The sequence below is a fragment of the Pyxicephalus adspersus genome, chromosome 10, assembly GCF_032062135.1.
Source record: "Pyxicephalus adspersus chromosome 10, UCB_Pads_2.0, whole genome shotgun sequence".
In the NCBI taxonomy this organism is placed as follows: Eukaryota; Metazoa; Chordata; class Amphibia; order Anura; family Pyxicephalidae; genus Pyxicephalus; species Pyxicephalus adspersus.
The window spans coordinates 15,018,627-15,044,733 of record NC_092867.1 but is presented as its reverse complement, the minus strand read 5'-3'; the positions used below and the strand labels follow the sequence as shown (position 1 = coordinate 15,044,733).

Sequence of the window (26,107 nt, the reverse complement as noted above, 5' to 3'; positions counted from 1 at the left end):
TGATCAGAAGGGGACAATCAATGGCACATGAGTGATCAGAAGGGGACAATCAATGGCACATGAGTGATCATGAGTGATTTTCAACAATAAATGTGTACTGTAGTCTTCTTCATGGAAAAATAAGACATCCCCTAAAAATAAGACCTGGGGCATATTTTGGCATTTCAACAAATATAAGACAGTGCCTTATAATCGGCGAAACGGGGTAAGCAGAGGCTCATGTTGGCTTTTCCGAAATTCAGCCTTGGCTATCATTTATCCACTAATTGTCATTAGAATCTGTTTAGGCAGCCATATGTAATATGTGTCATGTCAGATGACCAGGGAAAGCTACGTGTCTGATACACATTGGATCTCATCATGTAAGATACCATGCAAAGACAAAAACTCTTTATTGGCTACAGGTAACAGATTAATCTAATAATTTGCAGTAAAAAGGAATTATAAAGCTCCTGCTTAGCTAATGTGGGCAACTCAGACCTCTCCTCCAGGCCCTTTAAAATGTAAGCTCTGACATTTGTTTTCACACATATTTCCATGTCATATTATTGGGTGAATGATAATGGCAGATGTCTTTCTATTCTGTTTCTTAGTTAAATGTAGAGTTTACGAAAACTAAAGGTAATCATCAAAGGAGACCTGCAAGCAAAACACACAATTCTGGTTTAAATTTGCTCAAAGTGAAATGGTTGTTGTGTTTGATATACTGTTCAGAGGAAAGGTAATGTTCCATAATTTTTTGGATCAGGAACAAGAAATGAAGCTCATTTCATGTAACATACAGCTTTTGTAGGTTCCAAAAAAACAAACAAAGCCATTATACACATTGCAATCCTTTATGACAGAAAACAGATCAAGTATTGGATCATTAATTACAGGGAGATCGTCTGTGACATGTAACCATAAGTACAAGGAATGTCAGTTCTCAGGGGCCACATATAAGCTGGACTTTGGTAGGAAACACTAGAAATGCTTATGGATCGTGGCTCTGGAGGACTGGAATTAAAGACCCTCGGCTTAGTAGATGCTACTGCAAAAAAAGAAAACTGCAAGGCAACATTACTATAAATTGTTTCCATTGCACACATAATTAGAATTATTATTGTATTATTAACCTTGGAGTAATTATTACAGTGACTGATTACAAACTGTTTACATGATTAATTCTAAATTTTGGTTATTGTTGTACAGTCTCTTTCTGGTAACTGTAATTATCACTTAAATGGCAACTCTAACTTTTAGTTTTGGATACGTTTTGAAAGACCAAAAACTGTCACATTTGTACCACTGTCCGTGACCTCAATGGGTTGCATACATTTCACTTTCAATTAGTTGTGAGACAGCAGAACACAATTTTAGGGGGCTATTAGGGCAAGAACACACAAACATTATTAACACTTCAGGCAGTGTTAATAGTTTATCAATCCCAGTTTGGGGGAAAAAGTATAGGGGAATATTTAATCTTTGTTTCAGTCTTTTTTTTTTTTATTTTCTCATTATATTGTGCAATGTTAGGGAAATGTTATTGAAGATTGGCTTTAGGAAAAAAAAATAAAAAAAAGGAAAATTTACAGTTTTAGTTAGTAATCTGTCCTTAATAAAAATGTTAAAACTAACCTACCACTAAAAGATATTAAAAGCTGCCATTGCTGAACTCATTTTTCAAGATTGCTGATTGCTTGGATGTAAAGCTAATGTTTTGGTATCGGTAGTCTCAGTCACACCTGTAAGAAGAATGTAGATACCTGTGTGACAATTTGTGTGACCAATAGCTTATTTCTAACTCTGATCAATACTTTTTTAAGTTTCAGATAGAGTAGGGTAGGATTTTTCCTCTTTTTAAGTCTTTATTTATGTCTTTACATACATTGAGCTGATCATTTATCATCCCCCTCTATGAAAATTTCTATTCCTGTAAGGATAAGTCATTATACACCTAGACATTCAATCCATTCAAGTCACGCTTTTCAGTTAGTGAAAGGAGTAATTGCTTTAGGTTTTAGTTGTCACTTTTAAACGTGGCAGATGATGAAATTAAGTTTAATTGAAATTAAATTTCTGATTTTTGTTGATGGGCAGTTTTTCTGCTAGATGAAATAAATGCCTACATATTACTAAATAATCTGCATCCAAAAGAAATAGGATATTATCGGCTTTATTCAATGCCACAAGCTCAAAACTTTTTAACTGAACTCTAGGATCACATTAATATTGGTCCAAAGTATTCTATGGTGGTACTGTTCTAGTGTATGGGTAGTAAAAAAAGGAGTAGAGAACTCCCCTGTCATTATCCAACTATACTTGCTAGCAGCATTTCTGTTGCAATGCTGGCACATCGTCAAACCTATAGAGGACAATTGTGATCCCTGGGGTAACATTTTGAATCTCAATTGCTGACCACAGTGTTAGTCTTACACATTAAGATTAAGTGATTAAGTGAAGGTCTTTGTTTTCGCATTGTTTCCCACCTGGGCACATCTGCTGCCTTTACCCTTTTTTCCATTGCTTGTTTATTCATTGTTATGACAAATAAAACCCTTTATGTCACTGGAAGACTATTGTTTGCACCTGAGTACATTCACATTTTTCCTCATTATTTAACCGGTCTTGATCCTTTGGACTTTTTTTTTTGGCAGAGGATTCAAAGTAGACATTAAAAGTAGCAAAATACAACACACATCTGATAAAAGGACTTTGACTATTCTAATATTTATTTTCAAAATGTTGTCTTCCATCCCTTCCCATGAATGCCAGTCAGAATTGTTGACCAGTTGGAGCAGATCAGAGGTCCATACATCTATATGATTCCTTCCTATATCTCTAGGCAGTTTGCTAGTCTTAAACTGGCCTGATCAATATCCGTCTGGTAGAATGTTTGAAAATTTGATTACATTTTTTTACAAAGCAATTAAAGACACACATTGATTATTTTGATCCATTTCAAGTAAATGAGATCAACCTTGCCTTGGTTTATTGTGGTAGAGAACTCTAGTCGCCTTTAACAAAATTACCACATTTTTTCACATTTTGGTTTTATCTTTCAATAAACTATAATAGGGCTCAAAATGCCCAATACTGACTTTTCAAGGTTTCAAATACTTGAGAAATTGTGAAAATTGCCACAGGTATGATCAGCTAGTGGCCAATAATGTCACCATAGGCTTAGTTTAAAAATAAGATAATAGATCTGCAGCCTTACCTGCACATTTTGGGAACTCCATGGCATTCTGCCAAGTCATGATGATTTATTGACCTGATTACTGGAAAATAATTTGCAAGAAACATTATTGATTAAAATAAAGTGAATTATCTGCCACATTATTTTAAGTATTGCAAGACCCTGATGATCCTGCTAGCATGACACATATTTATATAAAGCAATCACAACAAACTATACCTATATTTAACAAAGAGTTCATATTTTTGTCAAGTTGGAAACTACTAAAGCATTTTTTATGACAGGTCTGATAATAAAGTTGGATTTGCATTTAAATTTAATGTGCCTGTGAATTTTGTAGCCGAATTTATGCCGAAGTAAAAAATTGCCCTGCAGAGACATCATAAAAACGTGTTGTACAGCTGGGATAATAAATGCTTCCCTGACAAGAAGCATAAGCGCCGTCTCTCAGAACTACCTGATTTTACTAAGTTACTGATTTTGGTAAACTTTAAACCACCATTCAGGGTTGGATTTAAATGATAAGACCCAAGCAAAGTAGTTGGCAGTTTTTAAATAAATTTGATGGAGAGGAAAGCTTCCAATAGTAAAGAAACTCCATAAACATTCCTATACAATGTACACAATACACAATGTACACCTATAATGCTGAATCATGATCCCTTATGAATAGTAAATAAAGATGGAAAACATGTTATGCTGTTTGTGCAATTCTGGTTGTATACCGGACTTTATAATATTGCCAGAGACAACTGCTACATACTCGTATTATCAATTATTATTGATATTAATTCTTATACAAGATCCTAAAGAAACCCAATTGAGAACCTTAAATAAGGCATGTGAAACCAGCAAAATTAAGTATTAGCATTTTCCTTCTTACAAATCAGTATTTATTGGCTTGCAATCCTTCTGTAAACCTGCTAAAGACGTGACGTAATGCAGAAAGTGTAATTTCCCTAAAAGAACCCCCTTTCCTCCACGCTCACTGGTTCCTCATCTACCTACATAACCTGTTTTAAGAAGTAGAGAAGGGAAATACGGTGGAGCAGCTATTCTCAACCAGAGTTTCTCCACAGTTCCTTCAATTGTTGCTGATTGACCTCATATTTGATGATGTCTGCATAATTCTTGGGTTGAAAGGGCCTGCTGCAAGAGATCAATGATCTTTTAAGTTGTCTATGAAGGTGGAATTGTAGCCACAACTTTAAGGGGCATTCTTTTCAATGGCTACCAATGCTTTTTTCCTACTTTCCATAATAAGATTTGTTTAGAGAGGCTTTCCTGATACCTAAAATATATTTTAAGGATTCATCAGTGGTAAAAAGATTGAGAGAGGTTGCTGAAGAGTTTCACTTCATTGAAAGCTCTTAGTCTGATATCAAGATGGTGGCACCCTGCAGTAGTCTTTTACATGGAAATAACATGTGTAAAATAAGTTATAATGTTCTGGGAAGATTGAATAGCCTAGCAACAATTTTCTGTTAATTAACCTGCTATGGCACACAGACCTGAACTGCTATTATATACCATGTTTAGGTAAGCCAGTCAATATATCAAGGCGGGAGTGGAGACATATTTTTTTTTTAAATAACAAGGACATGTAATGGTTGCCTAAAGCATACCAAAACTCAGAAATTTCACTTTACATATAAAGGTAGAGAACCCTTTTATGTAAGGTACAAATTCTGTTTGTTTAGGTTTTTTTTTTAAATGCAACACCCTTTTTAAAAAAAAAAAATGGTGCAGCACCGCCCCCTAATTCTCGGTCACCTAGGCTGCTAGAATAAATAGGAGCGCAAAGCCCTTGGGATACATATGTCTCGGATCCCAGGAGGCTCTTGGGTGCTCCTTCTGCGCATGCCCGAACATCTCAGGCATGCGCAGAAGAAGCCTTTTCGTGATAGGATAAAAATTTGCCTTGAAATCTCACGGCAAGTTTTTTTCCAACCTACGTCACATGATCTCACTCCTGGGTGACGTAGGAAGAAGAACCAGGAAGAAGAGGCGAAGATGGCGGCGCATGAAGTCTGATAGCGGAACGATAGGGGACCTGATGTAAGAGACCTCCAGACCGATCCAATTTTTTTGTTTTAGGCAATTTTGAGTTTAGTTCCTCTTTAATTGACATTTGATTTTGATTTAGATTTTTTTGTTTTAGGCAATTTTGAGTTTAGTTCCTTTTTAATTGACAATTGATTTTGACCCACAAATAAAATCAACTCCTGACAGGTTCAAAATGCTGAAACCTGACATGTACCTTTCTTTTCTTGACCTTGGGTAGCCATGCTACAGCCAGCCGATCATGAACTCTTTTTCTTGTGACTGGTGATCCCCTATATATATTAGACTTCCAATGGCACTCAAGGAAGTAAGTGTTCCGATACTATACATTACCTGGTTGGTGGGGGCAGTGTTAAGATCTGGGGTTGCATCAGTTTGCCAAGTCTTGGTTCAGCAAAGTTTTGTGTCCAAAGTTTTTCCATTAATGTTTTTTTCTTCCCTGATGGCATGGGCATATTCTAAGATGTCAATGCCAGGATTCATTGGGCTCATACTATCGGTTTAGAGAGCATGAAACATCATTTTCACACAAGGATTGGCCACCACCAGTTCAAGTGTTAATGCTATAGAGATGTACTGGAGAAGATTTTATTCAGCAGTTTGATTCTCCCCATATCAATACAAAATTATGGCAAAAAATGAATGCAGCTCTGGTTAGAAGTAAATTTTGTGACATTGTATAAAATCAATCAAATGTGGAGATTGTGTGCCATAATCAAAGCTAAAATGAGGTCCAATAAAATATTAAACCTTTTTTGGCCAGTCAGTGTATATTTTGCTGAAAAGAAGCCATTTAAAGTTCTAGGTGACATTGCGCAGAGACTTTGAGAAAATTGTAAATGCAGATCCACCTATATTTAGATGGTGCAGCAGATTTTTAGTTGGAGGTTATAGTTATATTTTATTGCTTGGCAAAAGTCTGAGATCAGAAAGAACAGGAAAACCATAATCCTCCAGAGCCCATCCAAAATGTTACTAGTTTTGGGAGGTGATCCCGTTCTTTTCAAATGATTACTAAATGATAAGAAGCTCTAATCCTTTACCTTTAAACACAAGGGCCTCCCTTGAACTGGCTCTGTATAGTGAATTTCTCAACAGTTACTAATCTGATTGCTCGCTTGTAAAGAACAATTCCCGTTACAATAACAAAACAGTCAATGCTTATTTAAGAAACAATTCCATCTCACCAAGGATTTATAGAGAAATTGGCAGCAAGGATTCTCACAGAGAAATTATCCTCTTGCAGAGATACCTATCACCTTGCGTTAGAGAATCTTATAAACATGCTGTGCTCATGAAATATGGTGTTGATGTACGCTTGCATGATAGCATTATGGGTACTAACTGGGATCTGCATAATTTACAATGCATCATAATTGCTTTCTGTTCTGTTTAATAACATAGCTCACAGACACATATATTTACTCCACCCGGTGCTTTGTCTGTGGACTGGTTATGGAGTGCTGGTACAGGTGCAACAAATAGCTGGGTTGGAGTCTCAAAGCTCACATAATCAAACTTTGTTTGATTCATCCAGATTCATTCATTTGGTTTACTTTGGGGTCCATTTGCACATCACTCTGTTCATATATGGTGCATTTACCTGCATTGGAATAACAGGTACTTTACTCCAACAAATAGAGGTAAACATGGTCTTAGGGATTAATAAATTGATGTAGATAAGACTGAGACATGTTACAATATTCCTGGAAGTTCAATGATACATAATATTACTTTCAATTTATTGTATCTATTGCCAAAACTGTTGGGTGGTTCACCACCTAAAAGTCCTGGATGATCACTGTTATTGAAAGTGGAAGCAATGGGCAATCCAAAAATTTTCCAATTGTCACCAAAATAGGAGGCGATGGAAATCTTCTAATGAGAACCTCCAAAATTATATTGCTACTGATCATGAAATATAAATCGTGGGTAGAAACGAAGATGGAGGTCCTGTCAGTTGACTACGACAAAAACTTTGCAACAAAAATTTTCACATCAGTGTTGTTTTATCTGCATGGACTGCATGTAATTGGGATAGAACATGGATCTGAATATACCAAGAAAAATTTAAAGGTACTGCTTTGTTCACTTGTTGCATAAATGGCAAATTCGGCTTACTATTATGTATGACCTTAAAAAAGTAAGTATTAGAGGAAGTTGAACTTTGTAGACCAATTGGCATTAATAAAAGCAAAAATGCCCAAACATACCTTATGCTTTGTACATTTAGAAGTGGGCTTGTGACTTTTACATCTTCATGATCAGCTGTGCACAATGCTCCTTAAATGAAGAGGACATGTTCTAAGATAGCCCATATAACCCATAGTTCATATATAGAAACCTTTTAGGAGTGGACATGGTGGGTGACAACAATACTATGACATTGCAGCTCATGGTTAGTGACAGGAAACTCTGGAGTTACAAAGACACTGGCGGAAATAATGAGAATTTAATATAAATTTTTACATGAAGGTATTAAACAGATGAAATATGTGATATGTCTCACTGCCTAAAAATACCAATATGAAATCAGTTTTAGTTTATATTATATGGATCAAGATCATAATATGAAACTTTTGGTCTCATATTTATTTTATATTAGGACAACATTTGTCTACTAGTATAAAGTTAGCTTTATATATGAAAACAACACCTGAATAGATAATAGGAAAAAATTACTCAAATGTGAGCCATCTGTTTTTTCATTTCATTTCTATTCACCTAAAACCAGCTGTCATTTGGTCAGTAAGTATCTTTCCCACGCTGTATTTTAATATAAAAGTATGCATTTTTATATTTTTTTGTGATTAGAACCATTTGAAAAAATGATGTACTTATTGTAAATTACAGCAGATTCAATAAAGGTTTGTTTAGGTCACATAAAATGTCTTTGATTTTCTTGCCGTTGCGTTTGCAGGTGTGTCGTATGGACCAGAGATGACAAAGTCTTTTTCTTCAACCCAACAATCCAGTTGTCAGTATGGGACAAGCCAATCGATCTGAAGAATCGTGTGGATATCAACAGAATAATTGAGGACCCACCCCATAAACGCAAATTGGAATCTCCTCCAAGTAATTCAACTCTGTGATTACTGCATTCTACTTTATTCTGTATGCATGAAATGTCGTGATGGTATCTCTAACAAAATGAGATATTAATGAATTGGAAGCCTTTCTTTACCATGCAGATGAGTTTTGAATTGATAATGTCTTATTCCTTACATGAGAATATATATCTAGTATTTAAAGAGGAACAATGGTCTTTTTAATGCTTATAAAAATTAACACGTTCATAAAGCAGTAAATCTGACTTTCATAAAAACATTCCCTGGTGGAGAATCCACCACTAAATAATTCTAAATATTTCCATGAAAATCAGGTTAACTGCTTTACAAAACAACCCCTTAGTAATATTACCTGAAAGTTAAGCTATACAAACCTGTTTTTGCATAATATAAAGGTAAATAGGGCAACCATTGGTCTCTTATTACACAGGCTCCACTTATATTCTTTTTGTGAGTAGTTTTGTGAGGATAAAGATACTAGAGATGAGATAAATGGCCTAATGAGTGGATACTATGGGACTATAAACCTCTTCCTGGCTTCAGTTTCTTGGGAAGATTTGTTATTTTTCACCGTGGGGTATGGCATTGCATTACCCTATGCAGCATTGGAACTTCTTGAGTTTTGACCTTGTTATAAAATGTGGGAACCTGAAGAGAGCTGTGGATCTCCATGTCACTCTTTGAGTCCTCAATCTTTATAATAGAACATACTTATTACTATTAAATAAGAAGACCTGCCTTTGTTCCTAGCCATGGAAGATAATACTGCTTCTTCCTTGGACTAACAATAGCTATTGGCACCTTACAGTTTCAGGCAAGATCTACTATACTGATGGTGGACCCTCTTAGTGATTTGCAGGTAACACTGTGATCAGTAAAATATGTATTACAATAAATGTTAGGTATTCTAGCTACAGCTATACAATACTCAGCCTATTTGTTTCACCTATGTTAATAAAATAAACCTCGAACTCTCATCACTTCGAACTCCCAGACCAAAGCTTGCACAAATCATTGTGGATTCTAGGGCTGGTGGATGTCAATCAGGCCAAGTTACAACCAGTTAGTCAAAACTGGCTTATTTCTTGCTCTTTAACAAGGGGAATACACCGGTATCTGATGGGGTTAACAATCATCTTTGTACACTATAACAACAATATTGTGTGCACTGACCATTCACAACTTTCATGCCAGTTTATCCTGACTTTAATTGCATTGCTTGTATCCTCTTAAGCAGCTCATCGGTTTTGGAAGAAAAAAAATTAGAAATATTAAAAAGCTTTTTGTAGTGCTGCAGCAGATCTGATTGAATAGGAAGTTACCTGCCAGCAGTCTAAATCAATTTAACACATGGATCATCTCCAGACTGAACCGAGGCTTTGTATTCTTAAAACTTATGAGTTCATTAGGTATTTTGTATCAGGCCCTAAGATTAGAATTAGTGCTTTCTCTACTGGGATGGAAATACTTGGCTTCCAAAGAGGAACATAAAATTGTCATTAAGGGTGTTCATTTGGGTATTTAAATGTTATGTTCATTTTAGATTAAGGAACTTTTTTTGTGTTGTTGTCTTCCACCAGCTACTAAAAGAGATGGACTTGTCCCAGAAGATCCTAATGATGAACATAGCGCCAAAATTAAGAGAAATAAGTGAGTAGAGATCCTGTGCCAGCAGTACTGTACTTTTCTACCCTTGTAATACTTATTCAGTAAGGCAGCACAAAGTATGGTGATAATACTGAAAAATGCAGTAATTCATAGCAGCCAATCAAGTGTCATTGACTAAAGAAGTATCACTACATTTTACCAATGATTGGCTAAACGTTTGAATATTGTTGGTTGCCTTTTTGTATACTGTATATACTTGAATATAGGCTTAGCAAATATAAACTGAGGTATTTTTACCTGAAAATACAGGTAAATGCTTTGACTCGAGTATAAACCTGGAGTATAGTAATCCATAGCAATGTCAATGAAATTAATGTGAATAAATACATCTGCTGTATGGTATTTTTTAAATCATTTATTTTTTTGAAAATCACATATATAATCCCAATCTGCATATCTTCGATCCCCCTTTTACATGGTAAAGTGGAACTAAAGTTAACATTTAAAAAAAGTTGTGAGCAGGCAGGTCCTTTATTTCAGGTGTTGTTTTTTCTGCATAATATTTAACCTACCTGTCCGATCATGTTCTATGTTGAGGGTGACACCATTTTCTCCCAGTCTGTTTCTGGGTTCCAGGTGTTCATTCATCTTGATTGTCCATGCTAGAATGACAAAGTGTGATTTGTTGCAGATGTGATATTGCCTGTCCTTTCTGCCTTTTGGCAATTGATTTGCTAAAAGTTTCAAAAATAATTTAAAATCAATACTTTTGAGTTGTGATGGGTTATTGTTCTTATCCTAAAAAATCTAAATGATCTGCATTGTTGTTGGCCACCAGTAGATGGAGCTGTGTATTTATTTAAACTGTGTAACAAACTTATGTGTCTGATAACAAGAGTTTGTTGTGTACTTTTCATGAGGCATCGCACATGCACTGATGTAATCTGAGTATAAACCATGATTCTTTTTTGAATGCAATTTTAAGCAGTGAACTAAATCTCGGTTTACATAGTATATAATGAATCAATTTTACTACTCCCTACCCTCTCTTCAAAAGTGAACTGGGGCTAGATTGTAAATCAAACAGTTGAAAACATATTATTATGTGAAGTCTTTTACCTGTCAGGACATTTATCACTCTATTCTGCCAAGTTTCTGATTTTCTTACTGAAATAGAACCCCTAAAAATGATGTATGGTCATATGATCACTGAAAGAAATCCCTGTTAAAATGAAAATAGAGGCTCCAATTTATTTACGGCATGTAACTTGTTGCAAGTCTTTTGTTCAGAAATACTGGAGTGGGAGGGTGAGGTTGACTGCCTGGCAACTGGCATTTGTAGAAGAAAGGACTGCAGTGGTAGCTCCACGTGTCTCTCAGCAAGTGCTTCCTTTAATGAGTTCATAATTATTGAGCAGATAATAACTAAATAGCAAAAGGTTTGCCAGGATTCTGGGTGTTCAACCATCCATTATTTAAAGACTCTTCTACAAATATATTCTTCAATTATCATAATAATTAGACATTTGAAATATTTTTGGGACAGAGGTTCTCCAGAAAATTTACTTTCTAAATACTCACAGAGGCTATTCAGTTATTGAACCCCCATTTAAAAAGAGAAGATTTATTAAAGCTGTCCAAAGCTGGAGAGGATATACGTTCATCAGTAAAGCTGGACAATTCAGCAAAGCTGGAATGGATTTCTTCAAGAACCTTTGCTATTTGCTAGTAAATGTTTTCAATCCTTTACCAGAATATTAACTAATAACTATTAATTATTAACTATTATTAACTATTTTGGAGTTGCTTCACTAAACTGAATATGTATCTATAGCAGAACCTCTTTTGACAATTTGTCTTACTGTTGGATGATTTCAGATGAGGACCCAGAGGTATCACCGCCCTTCACTATTCTATAATAGGCAATAGATCCCAAAAAGTGCCTATGCAAAAGTTATGTAAAGAAAATGGGATTTAGTTCCAAATATAATTTGCATGTTGGTTTGGGGGGAAGGGGTGGATATATGCACTTTAAAGTGGAACTATATCAAAACAATTTGCAAGCAGACAGGTTCTTTATTGCGGAAGAGACAGGCTATACCTCTTCTGCAATAAAACAAACTTACCTGTCCATTCTGAATTATTTAACTAAGGCCACCTATCCTTGCTCCTTGTCAGTGCTAACATTTTCGCTTAGGTCCTTTCCTGGATTGGGAGCTTTAGTCATCCATGATGGCGTAACTCCTGCACATGAGTTAATTTGTTCTTGCCAGCCAGGTATGCTCATTCACAGCTCAGAGTACATTAAATAGAAAACTATAGACAGGCATGTAAGTTTGTTTTTTTACAGAAGAGATATCACCCGTCTCTTCTGCAATAAAAAAACACCTGCTTGCATTTTTCTCCAATAACAAGTAAGATCCACTGGGATGGATTAGCCAACTCTATATAATAAAATGGAAGCAGCTGTATAAAGTTTAAAAGTTTTTGGATGACCGCTACCTGCCACACCCCATCTCCTCGTTCCTTCTTCCGATAGCCCCTATAATGCTCTTTCATAGGTGTACAATATGTAAGAGTTCTTGCAGGAGTACTCTATGTTACTTCATTAAACAGTCACTTCCCTCCATTTTTCTTGTGCTGTCATTTATCATTCAAGCAGAAGCAAGTAATTAATCTCACTTGCATTAAATCAAGCATCTATGTGACACTAATGTTCTAATGGACTTCTTAATTAGATGCTGTGAACAAATAAATGAAGACTTGATTTGTATAGTCTGTAAATGGATGAAACATCTTTGCCCAAAGCCGTGCTGTTGATATCCCTACCAGCTTTCCTTGCATGGAATATCTTTAAAGGGAACCAATCAAGAATGTTCATTTCTAAAACATTAGATTTTATTTTTTGGTCTTTTACAATAGCATTGGTTTTCAGGGTTAGGTGTGTGTACTGTTCTTCAGTTTTATTCTCTCCGTGTCAGAGAAGGTATGTCAAGCTGTAAGGATCCCAAAGTGGCTGATTCATCTCCTCCTTGAGTTTAGGGTCAACATTTGTGTTAAGCTCCCCTCTCTAGAAGCATGTCTCATCTTTACTTTTTTATCTCCATTGCTTTGTTCACTCAACAGGCGAAAATACATGGTACCTGGGGAGAATCCACATCCATATGTAAGCCTTGACTCTCCCTGGCTTCTCCTGCTAATGTCAGACGAACAGAGAGTTGTAGGAGTGAATGAGATGTAATATGTGTGGTAGGATCAAAGTAAACATTTTGATTTTTGTACAGGAAAAGTACAGGTTCACTTTAAAGAGACCCTGTTGCCGAAAATGCAATGACAGTATTTTATCATTCATTACCACAGCTACCTAGCACAGCCACTCTCATTGTAAATGTCAGAGCTTTCTTCTCTTTCTGTACTGTCTACATCCTTTTTCTCACCTCTCTATATAACCAATTATCCATTTATGTAGCTCATTAGGGTGGGGGGGGGAGTAGGAAACAAAAAGGAATACTATGGAGCCATTCCCAACCAGGGTGTCTATAGAGGTGTCTAGGGGTTCCTTGAGCTGTTGTTGATTGACCTTCTGTTGGACGGTACATCCCTAGTTTTGGGTCCAACACCAATTGGCAGAGTAAATGTCATGATGCCAATTATCTTTTTAGATCATGTCTGTGAAGATGGAATTCTCAGCCACCATTTGGTTAACCTAATGACCAGCAATGTAAGTGGTATTCTTCTCCCTGGCCCCAAATATTACTTTTTGTAGGGGTTACCTTGGACCTGATAAATACTTTTTTCTCTGGGATAAAAAGTTTAAAAAACGCTGCTATAGAGTGTCAGTTGTGTGAAGTTTTCAATCTAATAGGGCTGCCTACATCAAATTCAATATGGCAGCCTAGCTTGTAAATATGAATGAGTCTTTTACACGTAAATCACGTTTATTGCACATATAATCATAATCACACATACCATATGGAATGTTTCTTGTTGCAATGAATGGTCTAGTGACAATATGCCTTTAATTATGCAAATCTGGAACTGGCTATTTAGGAACTAAAACGTCTTGTGCGGTTTTGTACTGTACATCAGAAGTCAGATGGCTTATTTGTATTTCCTGGGGAAATCCTTGTATATCAGCAATTGTAAATAATAAAGAAAGAAATAGAATTATTGATTTGCCAATTTTTATGGACATAAATTGTAGTGTAAGGAGCTCTGGTGATGGCGGTATTTGATAAATGGCTCCGTGGTTGAACAATGCTTGTTTCCAGCATCTCGGCTCAGTATATCATAGACTGTATCATTCTTTCATGGCTGCACATCTATGAATAATATATGGAGAGCAAAGCTGGCGTGATTCCTCATTGCTATTCCGAAAAACCGAATGGGGAGCCAGCTCTGGACCTCGAGAGTCCACTAAACCTCTTTATACCACATTTTATGGATTACATTAAAAAGACCGGAGCCTTTCCACATCACAAACCTTCACCAGCAGTTAAAGCTGCACATCGCCTGCAATAGTAAAACTGGTTTAGAGAGCTCACTGATCTAAACTGCATAAAATCACACTTATCTTAAGAACACAGCCTGAGCAGAGGTACTTGTTTGTCTTTATAGAACTGCCAGTAACATTTTTATTTTTGCAATACAATGTAACTGCCATGGCTGCGAAACTCTTGTTGTAGATTAAATTAAAAAAAACCTTTTCAAGGGTAGAACAAACTATTCCTGCACCATAAAACTTTATAACTTGTGTGGGTGTGGCTTACTACCAGGACAAGTCAGACAGCTTCCTTATTCATCAGTGTAGTAAAGAAGCTAACTACCAATTCACCAACCAGGAATCATTCACTTTACCTATGTGCTAATGGTGTTTTTATAAAGTAAATATTGGTATATTAACTTGCCTAGATTGGCCAGCATTTGCACATTATTTTTTCTGCAGATCTGGGAAACCTTTAGTAAGGACAAATGTGCATAGATACCAGATTGGGTGCTGAAAAGAGAACTCCAGCAAACAGTTCAATACATAGATGCAAGGCATACAAGAGAAGTGATTCACTTGCAAAGGATTTGAATTATTTTCTAAATTTCGTTCTATTTTCATTAGATATACTAAAAAAGCCAATCATAAATATTGTATAGATATCCTGTATATTCTATATTATATCTTATATATCCTACATCACATCCTATAGATATCTTATATTTCTTAGATATCTATTTACATTGATACGTAAAATGGGCACTACTTTGGAATTGCAAAGCCAGAATGAAGACATGACTTTTCTCTCGACAGTGAAGGAGGAGAAGTAGACTGATGAGCTCATATTTCTGACATTCTCCTCCGTTGTTCTTCTCCTCCGTTGATCTTCTTTGTTAGCCCATGAACACATCAACACACTTGATTGACTCCATGCTCTTTTCCAGCTTGAACTGGAACTTGAACCATATGGTGAATTACAAGTGGCAAATTTATTTTTTTTGCTTAACCAATATATGTCATGGCATAGGTTCTAAAAGCTGACCTGGGGTCTACAATCATTCATGCATCCTGCTGTGGGTAAAGATTTGTATAAAAAATGGTTACATAGAGACCAACACTCTACCAGTGTTATCATATTGTGCTTGTCTTATTACAGGTCATCTACACTGGTACCCTCATCAATAATATGGTTGCCGCTCGCCACGCTCTTCTCTATTTTAGGTGTACCAATACAGAGAAAAAGAAAATTATATCTTTGCCTTCAGCCACACTGCGCCTTTATGGCTATGCTATCTACTTTTGCGTGGTACTAGTGTTAATAAATCAATGGTGGTAGTGCAGGAAAAATGAATCATATATAATCATATATGAGTTATATATTGGCCATGTCAGCATACCTATTGGAGTGAGCCAAGGTCTAGTATTGGGAAGCCTTAAGGTTATGATTAGTGTTGGTGTCAATTTTCTGCTCTTCAAAACCTTATACAATACGAGTTAGGTGCCATTTTTATCACAAGAGTAGGTCTATTATAACTGGAATGAGCTCACTAACCCTATAGTGCTAACTTAAGCCTATATCACCATAAACCCCACAAAACTCATTTACCCCTTTTCTTTTACTCGATGCATTTGTCCAAAAAGGCAAAATCATGGTGGAAATTTGAAACATTTCCTAATTTTAATCATAGTGAATATGAACATTTGTATCACTCCTCAAAGCCTAAATTGGCCCCCCCTCTCCTGGCTTCTTGAGCCAACACTCTTACCGATAGCCCAACTTCATGTTTGAATTAGTCTTTGCCTTGTATAAAAACCAGCTTGCAGTGCTTACTTTTCCTGAACAAAACAATAATTTTAAAAAATTAATATGTGACCTTAAAGGTTTTATTTATATATATTTATATACCATGCAGCTGTTATTTAAATTAGGCAGGCAGGGATTTGATGCAAACCGATCTGTATAGCTGCAACACTGCTCTTGAACAGAGTCAAGTGCTTCTCGACATACAGTAATCCTCAGCTCTCAAGCAGCCTATGAATGACAAGCAGAACATTTGTCATTTTGACATTTCCAGCTGTGTTCAAGTAAGTATATAATTTAAACCTGTGTGTTATGGGCCCTCTGAGGGTCCATTCCGGTATATGGCGAATTTTTCACTCTGTGCTTCTTCTTTTAAACCGGTGAATAATTTACTTCTATCTATTTGCTGCTCTTTTTATAGCTGGAGTAAAACATTTATAAAGCCATATCAATCCTCAGGTGCATAATAGTTTAATTGCACACATTGTAAGACCATGTATTTTATAACAATCCTTTCATAAGTCAGGGGCAGTATTCTCAAATATGCTTCATAGAAAGGCAATGAACATTATTTGTTTTTTTTGCATTGCCTAAATGGAATTTGCTCTAGAATGGATTGGAGCAGCCAGATAATTATCGCCTACTGATATGGTAGTAGGGTATCTCTATCTATCTATCTATCTATCTATCTATCTATCTATCTATCTATCTATCAATCATACCATAAGACAACCAATTAAAGATCCACCTAAATATAACATTATTCTTTTATCAATATAATAAAATAATAATATTAATATTATTAATATATATTATTAATAATTAATATTAATAATATATAATAAAATATAATTGTTAATATATTTGCAAGTGCATTGTGATGTTTTGCATTAGGTATCTATCTATCTATCTATCCATCTATCATGCGAGTTGCCAGTACCATGTTAGTATATTTGCAAGTGCATTGTGATGTTTTGCATTAGGTGTAACCCGCAATGTGTCTTTGAACTTGCTCAACTAGCCCAGAAAAAGTCCATTTCCCAGTTAAACCACCTACATCTTGCACCTCATAGCCCTCTCCTGTTCTAGATGTTTAAATACTTTGGGTCTGATATATTTAAGCTCTCCTCTCTATCTTGCAAGGATACTCAATCATGGACATAGTCTAAATAATATCAAGTGGATTTCAAAAATCCATTAAAGGTTTGCTGGATCACCCCATGATACTCTAGTTTCTCCAGCCTTGGAGAGCTTTACTAAGTCAGGCCCTTTCAGAACTGGCACAGTTCCTTGATCCCTCCTTTTCCCTCCCTACACAACTCCCTTCTTTATAGCATCTGGGTAAAGGATTGAAGGGAAATAATTTACAATGTCACAACTCTGTGTCTGATGGGGCTGCTGATATCACATCCAAGATGGTGGCACCCAGCATCCGTCATAAGGCTTTTGGATATCTACATAACGGAGGATTTTAAGGGTAGATACCCTGCAATAAACAGGTTAAATGCACATGTAAAAAACTTTTTGGAAATATATGGTCTTGAAAAATGGTATATTTCATTATTTTTCCAGGATTTTCAGATTTATGCTGCTTTTAGGAGCTTTAGTACTATTTTTATGCCAACTTTAGCAAAAGCTTATGAAAGCAAATTGTTAAAAGTAGAAGTTTAAAAATCATTTTTTCTTTGTATCTTTAAAGAACTGAAGATTCAAATATAACTGAGCATGTCAGCATTGAAGAAGGAAATGAGCAGCCTCTGTCGGTTAAAGAAGTCCCATCTTTAGATGAAAGGATGACATGCTTCAGGAACATGCTTCTGGAAAGGGGGGTAAGAGCTAGAGGGACATAATTATTTGACCATACCAAAGTGAGAAATGCTATCGTAAAAATATTAAATCATTTGTTTCTGATTTATTTGAACTCTAGACCTATATAAAATGCACTTAATGCATTCATTTATTTATTATACAAATCCCATTTTTTAAGATCAAAATCCTTACCAGGTAAATTTTTGCTTTCTGTGTACAATTAGTAAAAATTCCCCCCATAGAGATTTTTTTCTAAAACAGAGGAAACTTTTTTTTGTGGGGAGATCTGCGGAGAATTTCCACAATGCATACAGTATATCATAAATGTCCAGTTTTTAGTCAGTTTTTGAGGAGAGGCTCATTACCTAACTGCATGTTTTTAGGATGTTGGAGGAAATTCCATGCTGATAGAGTCCTTGGTGAGATTCAAATTTGGTATCTAAGTGCTACAAAGGCCAGAGTGCTAGCCATTAAATCACAACGTCACCCATACAATGCATTTTTTATCGCCTTTAATTCCAAACTACTGATATATAAGCCAAATTCGAAATAAAGGCCAAACTCATGATATTTTCTGATTTTTTTTTCCTGGGCACCGTTGGCTTGAATCTAGTAATGTTGATAAAGTAATTTGAGGGCTAACTCTGCTCTCCTTTGTATTCTAGCAAATAAATTACCAACTATATTTGGCTCCCTATGTAAATTTTTAACATTTTTATTATTATTAATATTTTACCTATTTACTGCATAACATTTTATTAGTAAAGCTGGGGACCGCTTAACCCAGAACTATACATGGCTCTCCAGTTAGAGTAACCAGCATCTCCATAAAAATAAACAATCCCGTAAACTGATAAAAATAATCAGTTTTGCAAAAATTCTGAAAGTGCTTCGAAAAGCAGACTTTTTACTTTGTTCTGAAATATTTATGTTTCTCTAACAAAGTCATATAAGCAACTCAAAGGGATCCTCAGCAAGGAATGTTTTAATTAGATAGTTTGAACATCATGAAAGTATAGAAAAATAATAGCAGGATGAACTTTGTACATTCTCATTATTAGAATAGGGTGAATAAGAACTCAGATTTTTGTCAATGCTCCACAGGTGTCCGCCTTCTCCACATGGGAAAAAGAGCTGCATAAAATCGTATTTGATCCTCGATATCTCTTACTAAACTCTGAGGAACGGAAACAGGTGTGTTCTCAAATGATTACGCTATCAAATATATGCAGTTTATATATGTATATATATGTTCTTTGCACATTCTGGCCAATATGATATGAAGTAGACCAAACAAATGGTGCCAGATGACTACCCCTTGATCCTTCACTATACAACAGAAAACAAGCTACAGTTCTTGGTACAGAACAGCCAGTAATCGTCGGCAATCGTCCTGAAGCCCAGTTTCCTTCTGCATTTGGGCAGACCTTCAGCTTAATTGCTTTTATTGACAACATGGGGCTCCCAGCCTAGATGAAGACCTGGACCAAGACCAGGTGGCCAAGCAAACACTTTTGGCTCTTCCTAGGTTGGCTTCAGGACATCCAACACCAGGTTTTCCCAAAAGCCCTTTATCAGGGAGAACTCCTACTTTCTTTTTACCTGGAGCTAAATATGAAAAGTAACTCAGTCCAGGCTCTACATTGATTCCATGTATGACCTCCTCATGTAGTTTTTGTTTATCTTATGAAATTGGTTTCATTTATTATTTAAACAGTTCTGATAGTGATACATTTATATCACTTTTAAAAAGCTTTATATCCTCACAGGGGCTTGATTAGCACTTAGTCATCACAGGTTGGCTAACACATGTCCTGTCCCTACCAGGTGCTATAAAGGTTCTATCACTGGTCTGTGACTCTGCATTCCAGTACCATCCCATGGGTATGAAAGGAGCAGGTTACACCAATAGTTGATTTACCAAGTATATAAGTTTCATCATAAAAAGTAAAGGACAAGCCAACCTATTTCATAGATTGCAGTGACTCTCTTCATCAAGGTTACGAAATTCTGCTTTCTGGAAAAAAGAAGTATAACATTTTTCTTATAAAGTCCTTTGATTTAAAAGCAGGCACCAAAACCTGATTTAAATAGTCAATTCCAACATTTATAAATGAAAGACATTTTAAAGCTGTCTACACTTAAAAGAAACCCATTCTAGTTTTCCATTAAGGAATAAGTCTAAAGTGTGGAAATCAAAATCAGAATTTACTTTGCAGAGGTCAGACCAGTACAAGATGGATATTCATTTCATGGTATGTTTCACTTTCAGGTCTTTGAGCAGTTTGTAAAGACACGAATCAAGGAAGAATATAAAGAAAAAAGGAGTAAATTAATGCTTGCCAAAGAAGAATTTAAAAAGCTTCTTGAAGAATCCAAGCTGTCTCCATGGTATTGTAATCAGCACTCAAAGAATATCTAACTTTATTATAGTTCTTGTACTTTCATGCCAATTTTATTTAATATTTTTAACATTATTGCTGGAGAGAGTAGTGGATACAGCGTGGAACAGGTAGAAAAGAATGCAAAAGATAAATGCATTTATATTGTTCTAGTTGAGTTTTTTTTTAATACATATGATAAAAGTATTGTATAGTATTTTTATGTATTATTATATTTTATATAATGTTATATTTGTTATATATTTATCTATATTTTTAGATAAAGATGTAAAAGAGATCATAGAGTGTTATCTGTAAGTAATTTCGGTTTTAAACCCATGTTTCTATGTGTAGTTTGTTATCTGCTACACTGTGGGGCTGTGCATTATTGATTTTAATTACAGTACAAATATTATCTGATCTGCTGATATCTGATATATATATATATATATATATATATATAATCTGCCTATAAATGTTTTCCAAAAAAAACAATCTGGTGGTTTAGTAGAAAAGATTGCCTCCTTAAATGGAACCTTTTTTGGTGGTAATCTATTTTCCAAACCATCAGCTTCCCCCCTCCTTTGGCAACCAATAAATATAGTTCTGGTATAAATGTTTTCCCACCTAATATCATTATATCAATTGCAATTTAAACTTTTTGATTCAATTATAAAAAAAAAAAAGCATTAAGGAATATTTGGAGGTCTTGTCCCTCCCCCAGCATTTGATTGGATGCTGAAGAACTACACTGCACAACGATAAGCTTATCTCTACTTTCTCCTAATTTCAGATGTGCTGGGGATTTCAAGAATACTTTTGATATACCTAAAAAATATAATAAAATGTAATAAATTCATGCCTTTTGCATGCACCTGGCATTCAGTTTTAAAATAACTAAAAATATGGTCACCCTCGCTGCAGCTTTTCCCAGTGTACCTGATAAGTTGGGGTTTTCTGTGAAATATTTATCCATTTTTTTTCCTTCTCAGAACCACCTTTAAGGAATTTGCAGAGAAATATGGAAGAGATCAACGATTCCGTGAGGTGCAGAAAAAGAAAGATCAGGAACATTTTTTCAACCAATTTATAAATTCGCTAAAAAAAAGGGACAAAGAAAACAGACTGCGACTAAGAAAAATGAGATAGAATGGCTGCTATACAACATTGTACATTGCAGACAAAGGGAAGTATTTTCTTTATCATTTATCAGATGGAGAAAATGTCAAATGGACAGTACATTTCTGGTGACCTAACCTGCCTAGTTTATAAAGGGTATCTCTCAAAATAAACAGAAGTGAAATTCTCGAAGAAATAATGTTTCATATTGAAGCTATTTTTTATAAGTCATGGTCAGTGTCTCTCTATTTGCCATTATGATGTAAGTTCTGTATTTAGTTGTTTTGATTATGCAAATTACTGTTATGATGCACAATGTATAAAGTTAAAAGAAAGTGACAATATAAGCTTATTACGTTACAACTTTTTTGTACATTTCAATTCCTATATATTTTATTAATTTATGTTTATTTTTGTAAAGCACATTCCCAGTAAGACACACGTAAACTGTATTTCTTGAAAGGTAAAATGCTCTATTGATGATGATATGTCATTGTCTGAGTGATGAAATGATGATTAATTTTCTTGTGAAAGTGTGACTATGTTAAACTGTCATTAGCACAAAGACGTAGAGACAGCTGTCACTCTGTACTTGCTCTGACGCATAAAACATGTAACTTGTTCATCAAAGTTACTGAGTTATTTTGTAAAGCCATTAAAATGAAAAGTTTTTTTTTATTGTACACCTACAGTATGCATGGGATTTTTCTCATGGACTTTGTATACACAGAATAATTAAACCTTTTTTTTTAACTAATAAATATTTTAACAAAATCATGTCCGGGCTGCAGAGTTTTATGTGTTCTATGATAATTAGATATTTTTCTTCCTCTGTTTATAATCTCAATTTTATCTGCATTTCTACTAATACAGCTACTCATCAATCTCATGCACTGCTTCTCCTCGACAGTTGATTATTTTCCCACTACCCCAAATGCTTCTTCCTCTTCAGCCCAGTACTTCTCTAACTACTGCTACTCCTCTTACTGCCCCTGCAGCACTTCCTGTCACTGCTGTTGCAGTACCTCCTTTTACTTCCTCTGCTGCAACTCCACCCACTGCAGTACCTCTTTATGCTGCCCTTGCTGCAACTCCTCCTATTGCCCCTGTTGTACCTCCTTTCTCTGCCCCAGCTGTACCTCATCTCACAGCCCCTGCAGCACCTCCTGTTACTGCCCTTGTGGTACAGCTATTTACTTCCCCCTTCTGCAACTCATCCCTCTGTCTTTTCTGTACTTCCTCCTACTGCCCCTGCAGTACCTCTTTAAACTGCCCTTGCTGCAACTCCTCTTATTGCCCCTGCTGTACCTCCTTTTCTGCCCCTGCAGTACCTTCCCCTATTGCCCCTGCTATCCCTCATCTCAAGGCCCCTGCAGCACCTCTTGTCACTGCCCTTGCGGTACAGCCTTTTATTTGCCCATCTGCAACTCATCCCACTGTCTGCTCTGTACTGCGTCCTACTGCCCCTGCAGAACCACTTTTCGCTGCTCCTGTTCTACCTCCCCTCATTGCCCCTGCTCTACCTCGTCTCAATGCCCACTTACCCTTCTGCAACTCATCCCCCTGTCTCTTCTGTATTTCTGCTCACTGCCCTTACTGCATCCGACTTGACTTGCTTTACTTTTTATCACTTCCCCCTGCTGTACCTTCTTCCATTACCCATGCTGCACTTCCCACTGCCCCTATTCCCACTTCCTCCCCCTGATGCACCTCCCTATGCAGGTCTTCCTGCTTCTCCTCCCACTGCCTCAACTGCCCCATTGCTTATTCAGAATTGATATGTTGTCTCATTAAATAATTGGAGTATGCAACATGCAATTATTTAGAGTATTATTAGCCCTCTATCAATTCTAGCTACTGCCTGTAACAAGGTAGAAGTATGGTGGAAGGCACTGCTTAAATAAAAGTTGGTACCTATTTTTATTGAATGCGTATAATGGTCCAAAACAGCAACAGGACCAAAGCATGATCACACGACTCGGTTTATCCCAGGGAGTGTTCATTATCATATTATCATTTTCATATAGCTTGGCAGGGAGAAAGCTAGCTCTTTTATATGCATATCCAAAAAAATGTCAGTGTCAGCACTCATTTCCATGATATTTGTAGTTACAATTATACACTAATTTCAACCAATCAGATTGTTACATGACCATTGCTAGCTCATATTAACCAGACTTCCTTATGGACTTGATGCATATAGAATGATTTTATATTTTGTATACAGCTGCTTTCTCTCCAATTGCCCATCAGGGCATAACAACTACAACTTTCTTTTATTCAGATCACTCCCACCCTAACAGGTGTGGGAAGGAGGGCACGAAATGATCATAGATTGGCATATTTACACAAAACCACAATACATATATTCCATATTTATTGTTTTTGTATTTGCCATGCAGTAATGGTAGCACCAGAAAGCCTAACCATTCCTGCTACTCTGCCTGAAACCCCAGTACAGCTCACGATCACCTCAACAAAAAAGAAGGTACTTAGAAAATCTAGAACATATTTTATGTTGAATTTTGCATGAAAATAATAAAAGTTAAAGTCTACAAGGTTTAAATGTTCACAGGTTGCCCTGTGCTACAAAATACGTTCTTATCTTATCACAAAATTTATATAAAATGCCACATTTCCTTAGAGCCTAGATAGAGGGAACCCTGCAGAATTTATCTTGTAGACACAACAGACACACCACTAACCTAGGAGATAACAGGTAAATAAATGACTAGTGTTTTTCCTCTGTGTTTGAATGACCGATAAAAATTATATTTTTGTCTATTTTAATAATGGCATGGCAAAAAATTGACAGTCCATTGAAAGCAGCCAGTGAAATACAATTGTCAAAATGTAAACTTCTGGAGCTATATCATGCCTCCGATACAAGTAAAGGGATCCGACCTCCTGCAGGCCCTTTTTGTTGGTACAATAGGGATGAGTGGAGTGAAGTTGATTGGAGCTGAAACAATACTGCTTTAGGAGCCCCTTTTTAAATGATTTGATGCTCACAGATTTAATACCACATGCTGCTACAGGTAAATATAAATTCTGGATTCTAATTTGTGCGGCACCAGGGTATTTTTAAGATACAAGGTTATTAAGAGGCACCCGTGCTTATTCAGACATTATTCCTTCAGTCTGCACAGTACACATTATTTATAATTTATCCTCTCTCAGAAGGCTAGTCACTTCGTCTCAGCACTTGGTTGCCCCCCGTAAGTGAGCAAAGGATGGCATCTAAAGGGAAATGACTCACAAAAGACCAAGTACCCATTGAGGTAAGACTGGACCAAGACCAGGCAATAGTAACACCAATGCCAAATTACAGAGGGCGGGTCAAGGGGCAGACCCAAAAACATGGGTGTCAGACATGTAAAGTAAAGCTGGGTAAACACTTGCAATTATTGTCGTTGGAAAGGATCTTTCACGATCCTTTCCATTGACTAAGGACTGCACGATGCATGAACCAGTGCTGTACATACAGCACTGTTCTGCTCTATAGAGAGGTAGGGGGAGAACGACCGAGCGGCACCCTGCTGCGCTCTCTTCTCCTTCATTTTCATTACGATCGTTCATGGATCCATCGGACAATGGACAACGGGCACTGTACACACACCAGATTCTCGTCCAATATCGTCCCTGAGCCGATTATCAGAAGCATCGCAAGTGTGTATGTAGCCAAACCACAGGTTAGGGACATGTGCAATTCCAGGGACAGAACCAAATGTCATACACAGATGTCAGTCAGCAAGGTCAAGTATTAGAAGATTAGGAAAGTTCAAAGTCCAGAGGTTGGGCAAGGGACTTACCAGGTGGCAGGCAATGAAATGTCAGACAGAAGGGGGTTACCAACAGAAAATCATACACTTGCCAATTGTAGAACAAAAGTCCATTATGGCCAATCAGGGGTTAGAGGGAAGGCCCAAAATCATGTTGGGAAACTACTTATTGAGTGCAGGATTATAAGGGGGCAGATCCCCTAGCCTGCATGTGTGTCCGCCATATCTGATAGGTAACAGGGCATGGCCACAGACCATTGTGAGTGGATGTACTGGCAGAACAATGAGGAATTCTAACAGAACCAGAAGACCAAGCCTTTAATGAATAGGTACTGGCCTTGGTTCCACTGCATGACAGTATGGGAGCAGCCAGATACAGGTAAGTGATGACAGTTACTACACGATCAGTCCTGAGGGAAAATTCTCCAACTGGAAAAGTCCAAGTTGTCTTTACTCCCATTTTTATTATTACAGAATGAATACAAGATTTATTCTCTAGACAATATTTGTTAAGTTTTTAATATTTCTTTATGACCCCATGGTCGAGATTGTCCTTTACTATCTGTCCCTGTTAAACCTGAAATGAACACAACAGTTGTTACCTACAGGAAAGCAAAAACAGCATTTATCTTATAGAAAAAAGAAATATATGTCATTAGTTTTATCCTTATTATTGCAAAATGTGTAGTTTGCCCATATCAGAAAGTTGCTAAAATATGAAATCCATTTGTTAACCAAATTATATATATATTTGTCTGTTTTGTTATATATATGTTATATTAAATATATATATATATATATATATATATAT

General features: G+C 36.2%; 1 protein-coding gene across 1 annotated transcript in view; it reads left to right on the top strand.

Annotated features, from left to right (window-relative positions):
* TCERG1L (transcription elongation regulator 1 like) overlaps positions 1-22,390 on the top strand; it is a gene marked incomplete at its 5' end in the record, with an annotated part of 86,928 nt that extends 64,538 nt beyond the window's left edge. Inside the window, 6 exon segments of the mRNA XM_072424302.1 lie at positions 8,163-8,317; positions 9,891-9,960; positions 17,905-18,034; positions 19,119-19,208; positions 20,287-20,405; positions 21,388-22,390. Of these exon segments, the coding sequence (XP_072280403.1) occupies positions 8,163-8,317; positions 9,891-9,960; positions 17,905-18,034; positions 19,119-19,208; positions 20,287-20,405; position 21,388 (565 nt within the window). The 3' untranslated portion in view covers positions 21,389-22,390.
* Between the last annotated feature and the right edge of the window lie 3,717 nt (positions 22,391-26,107).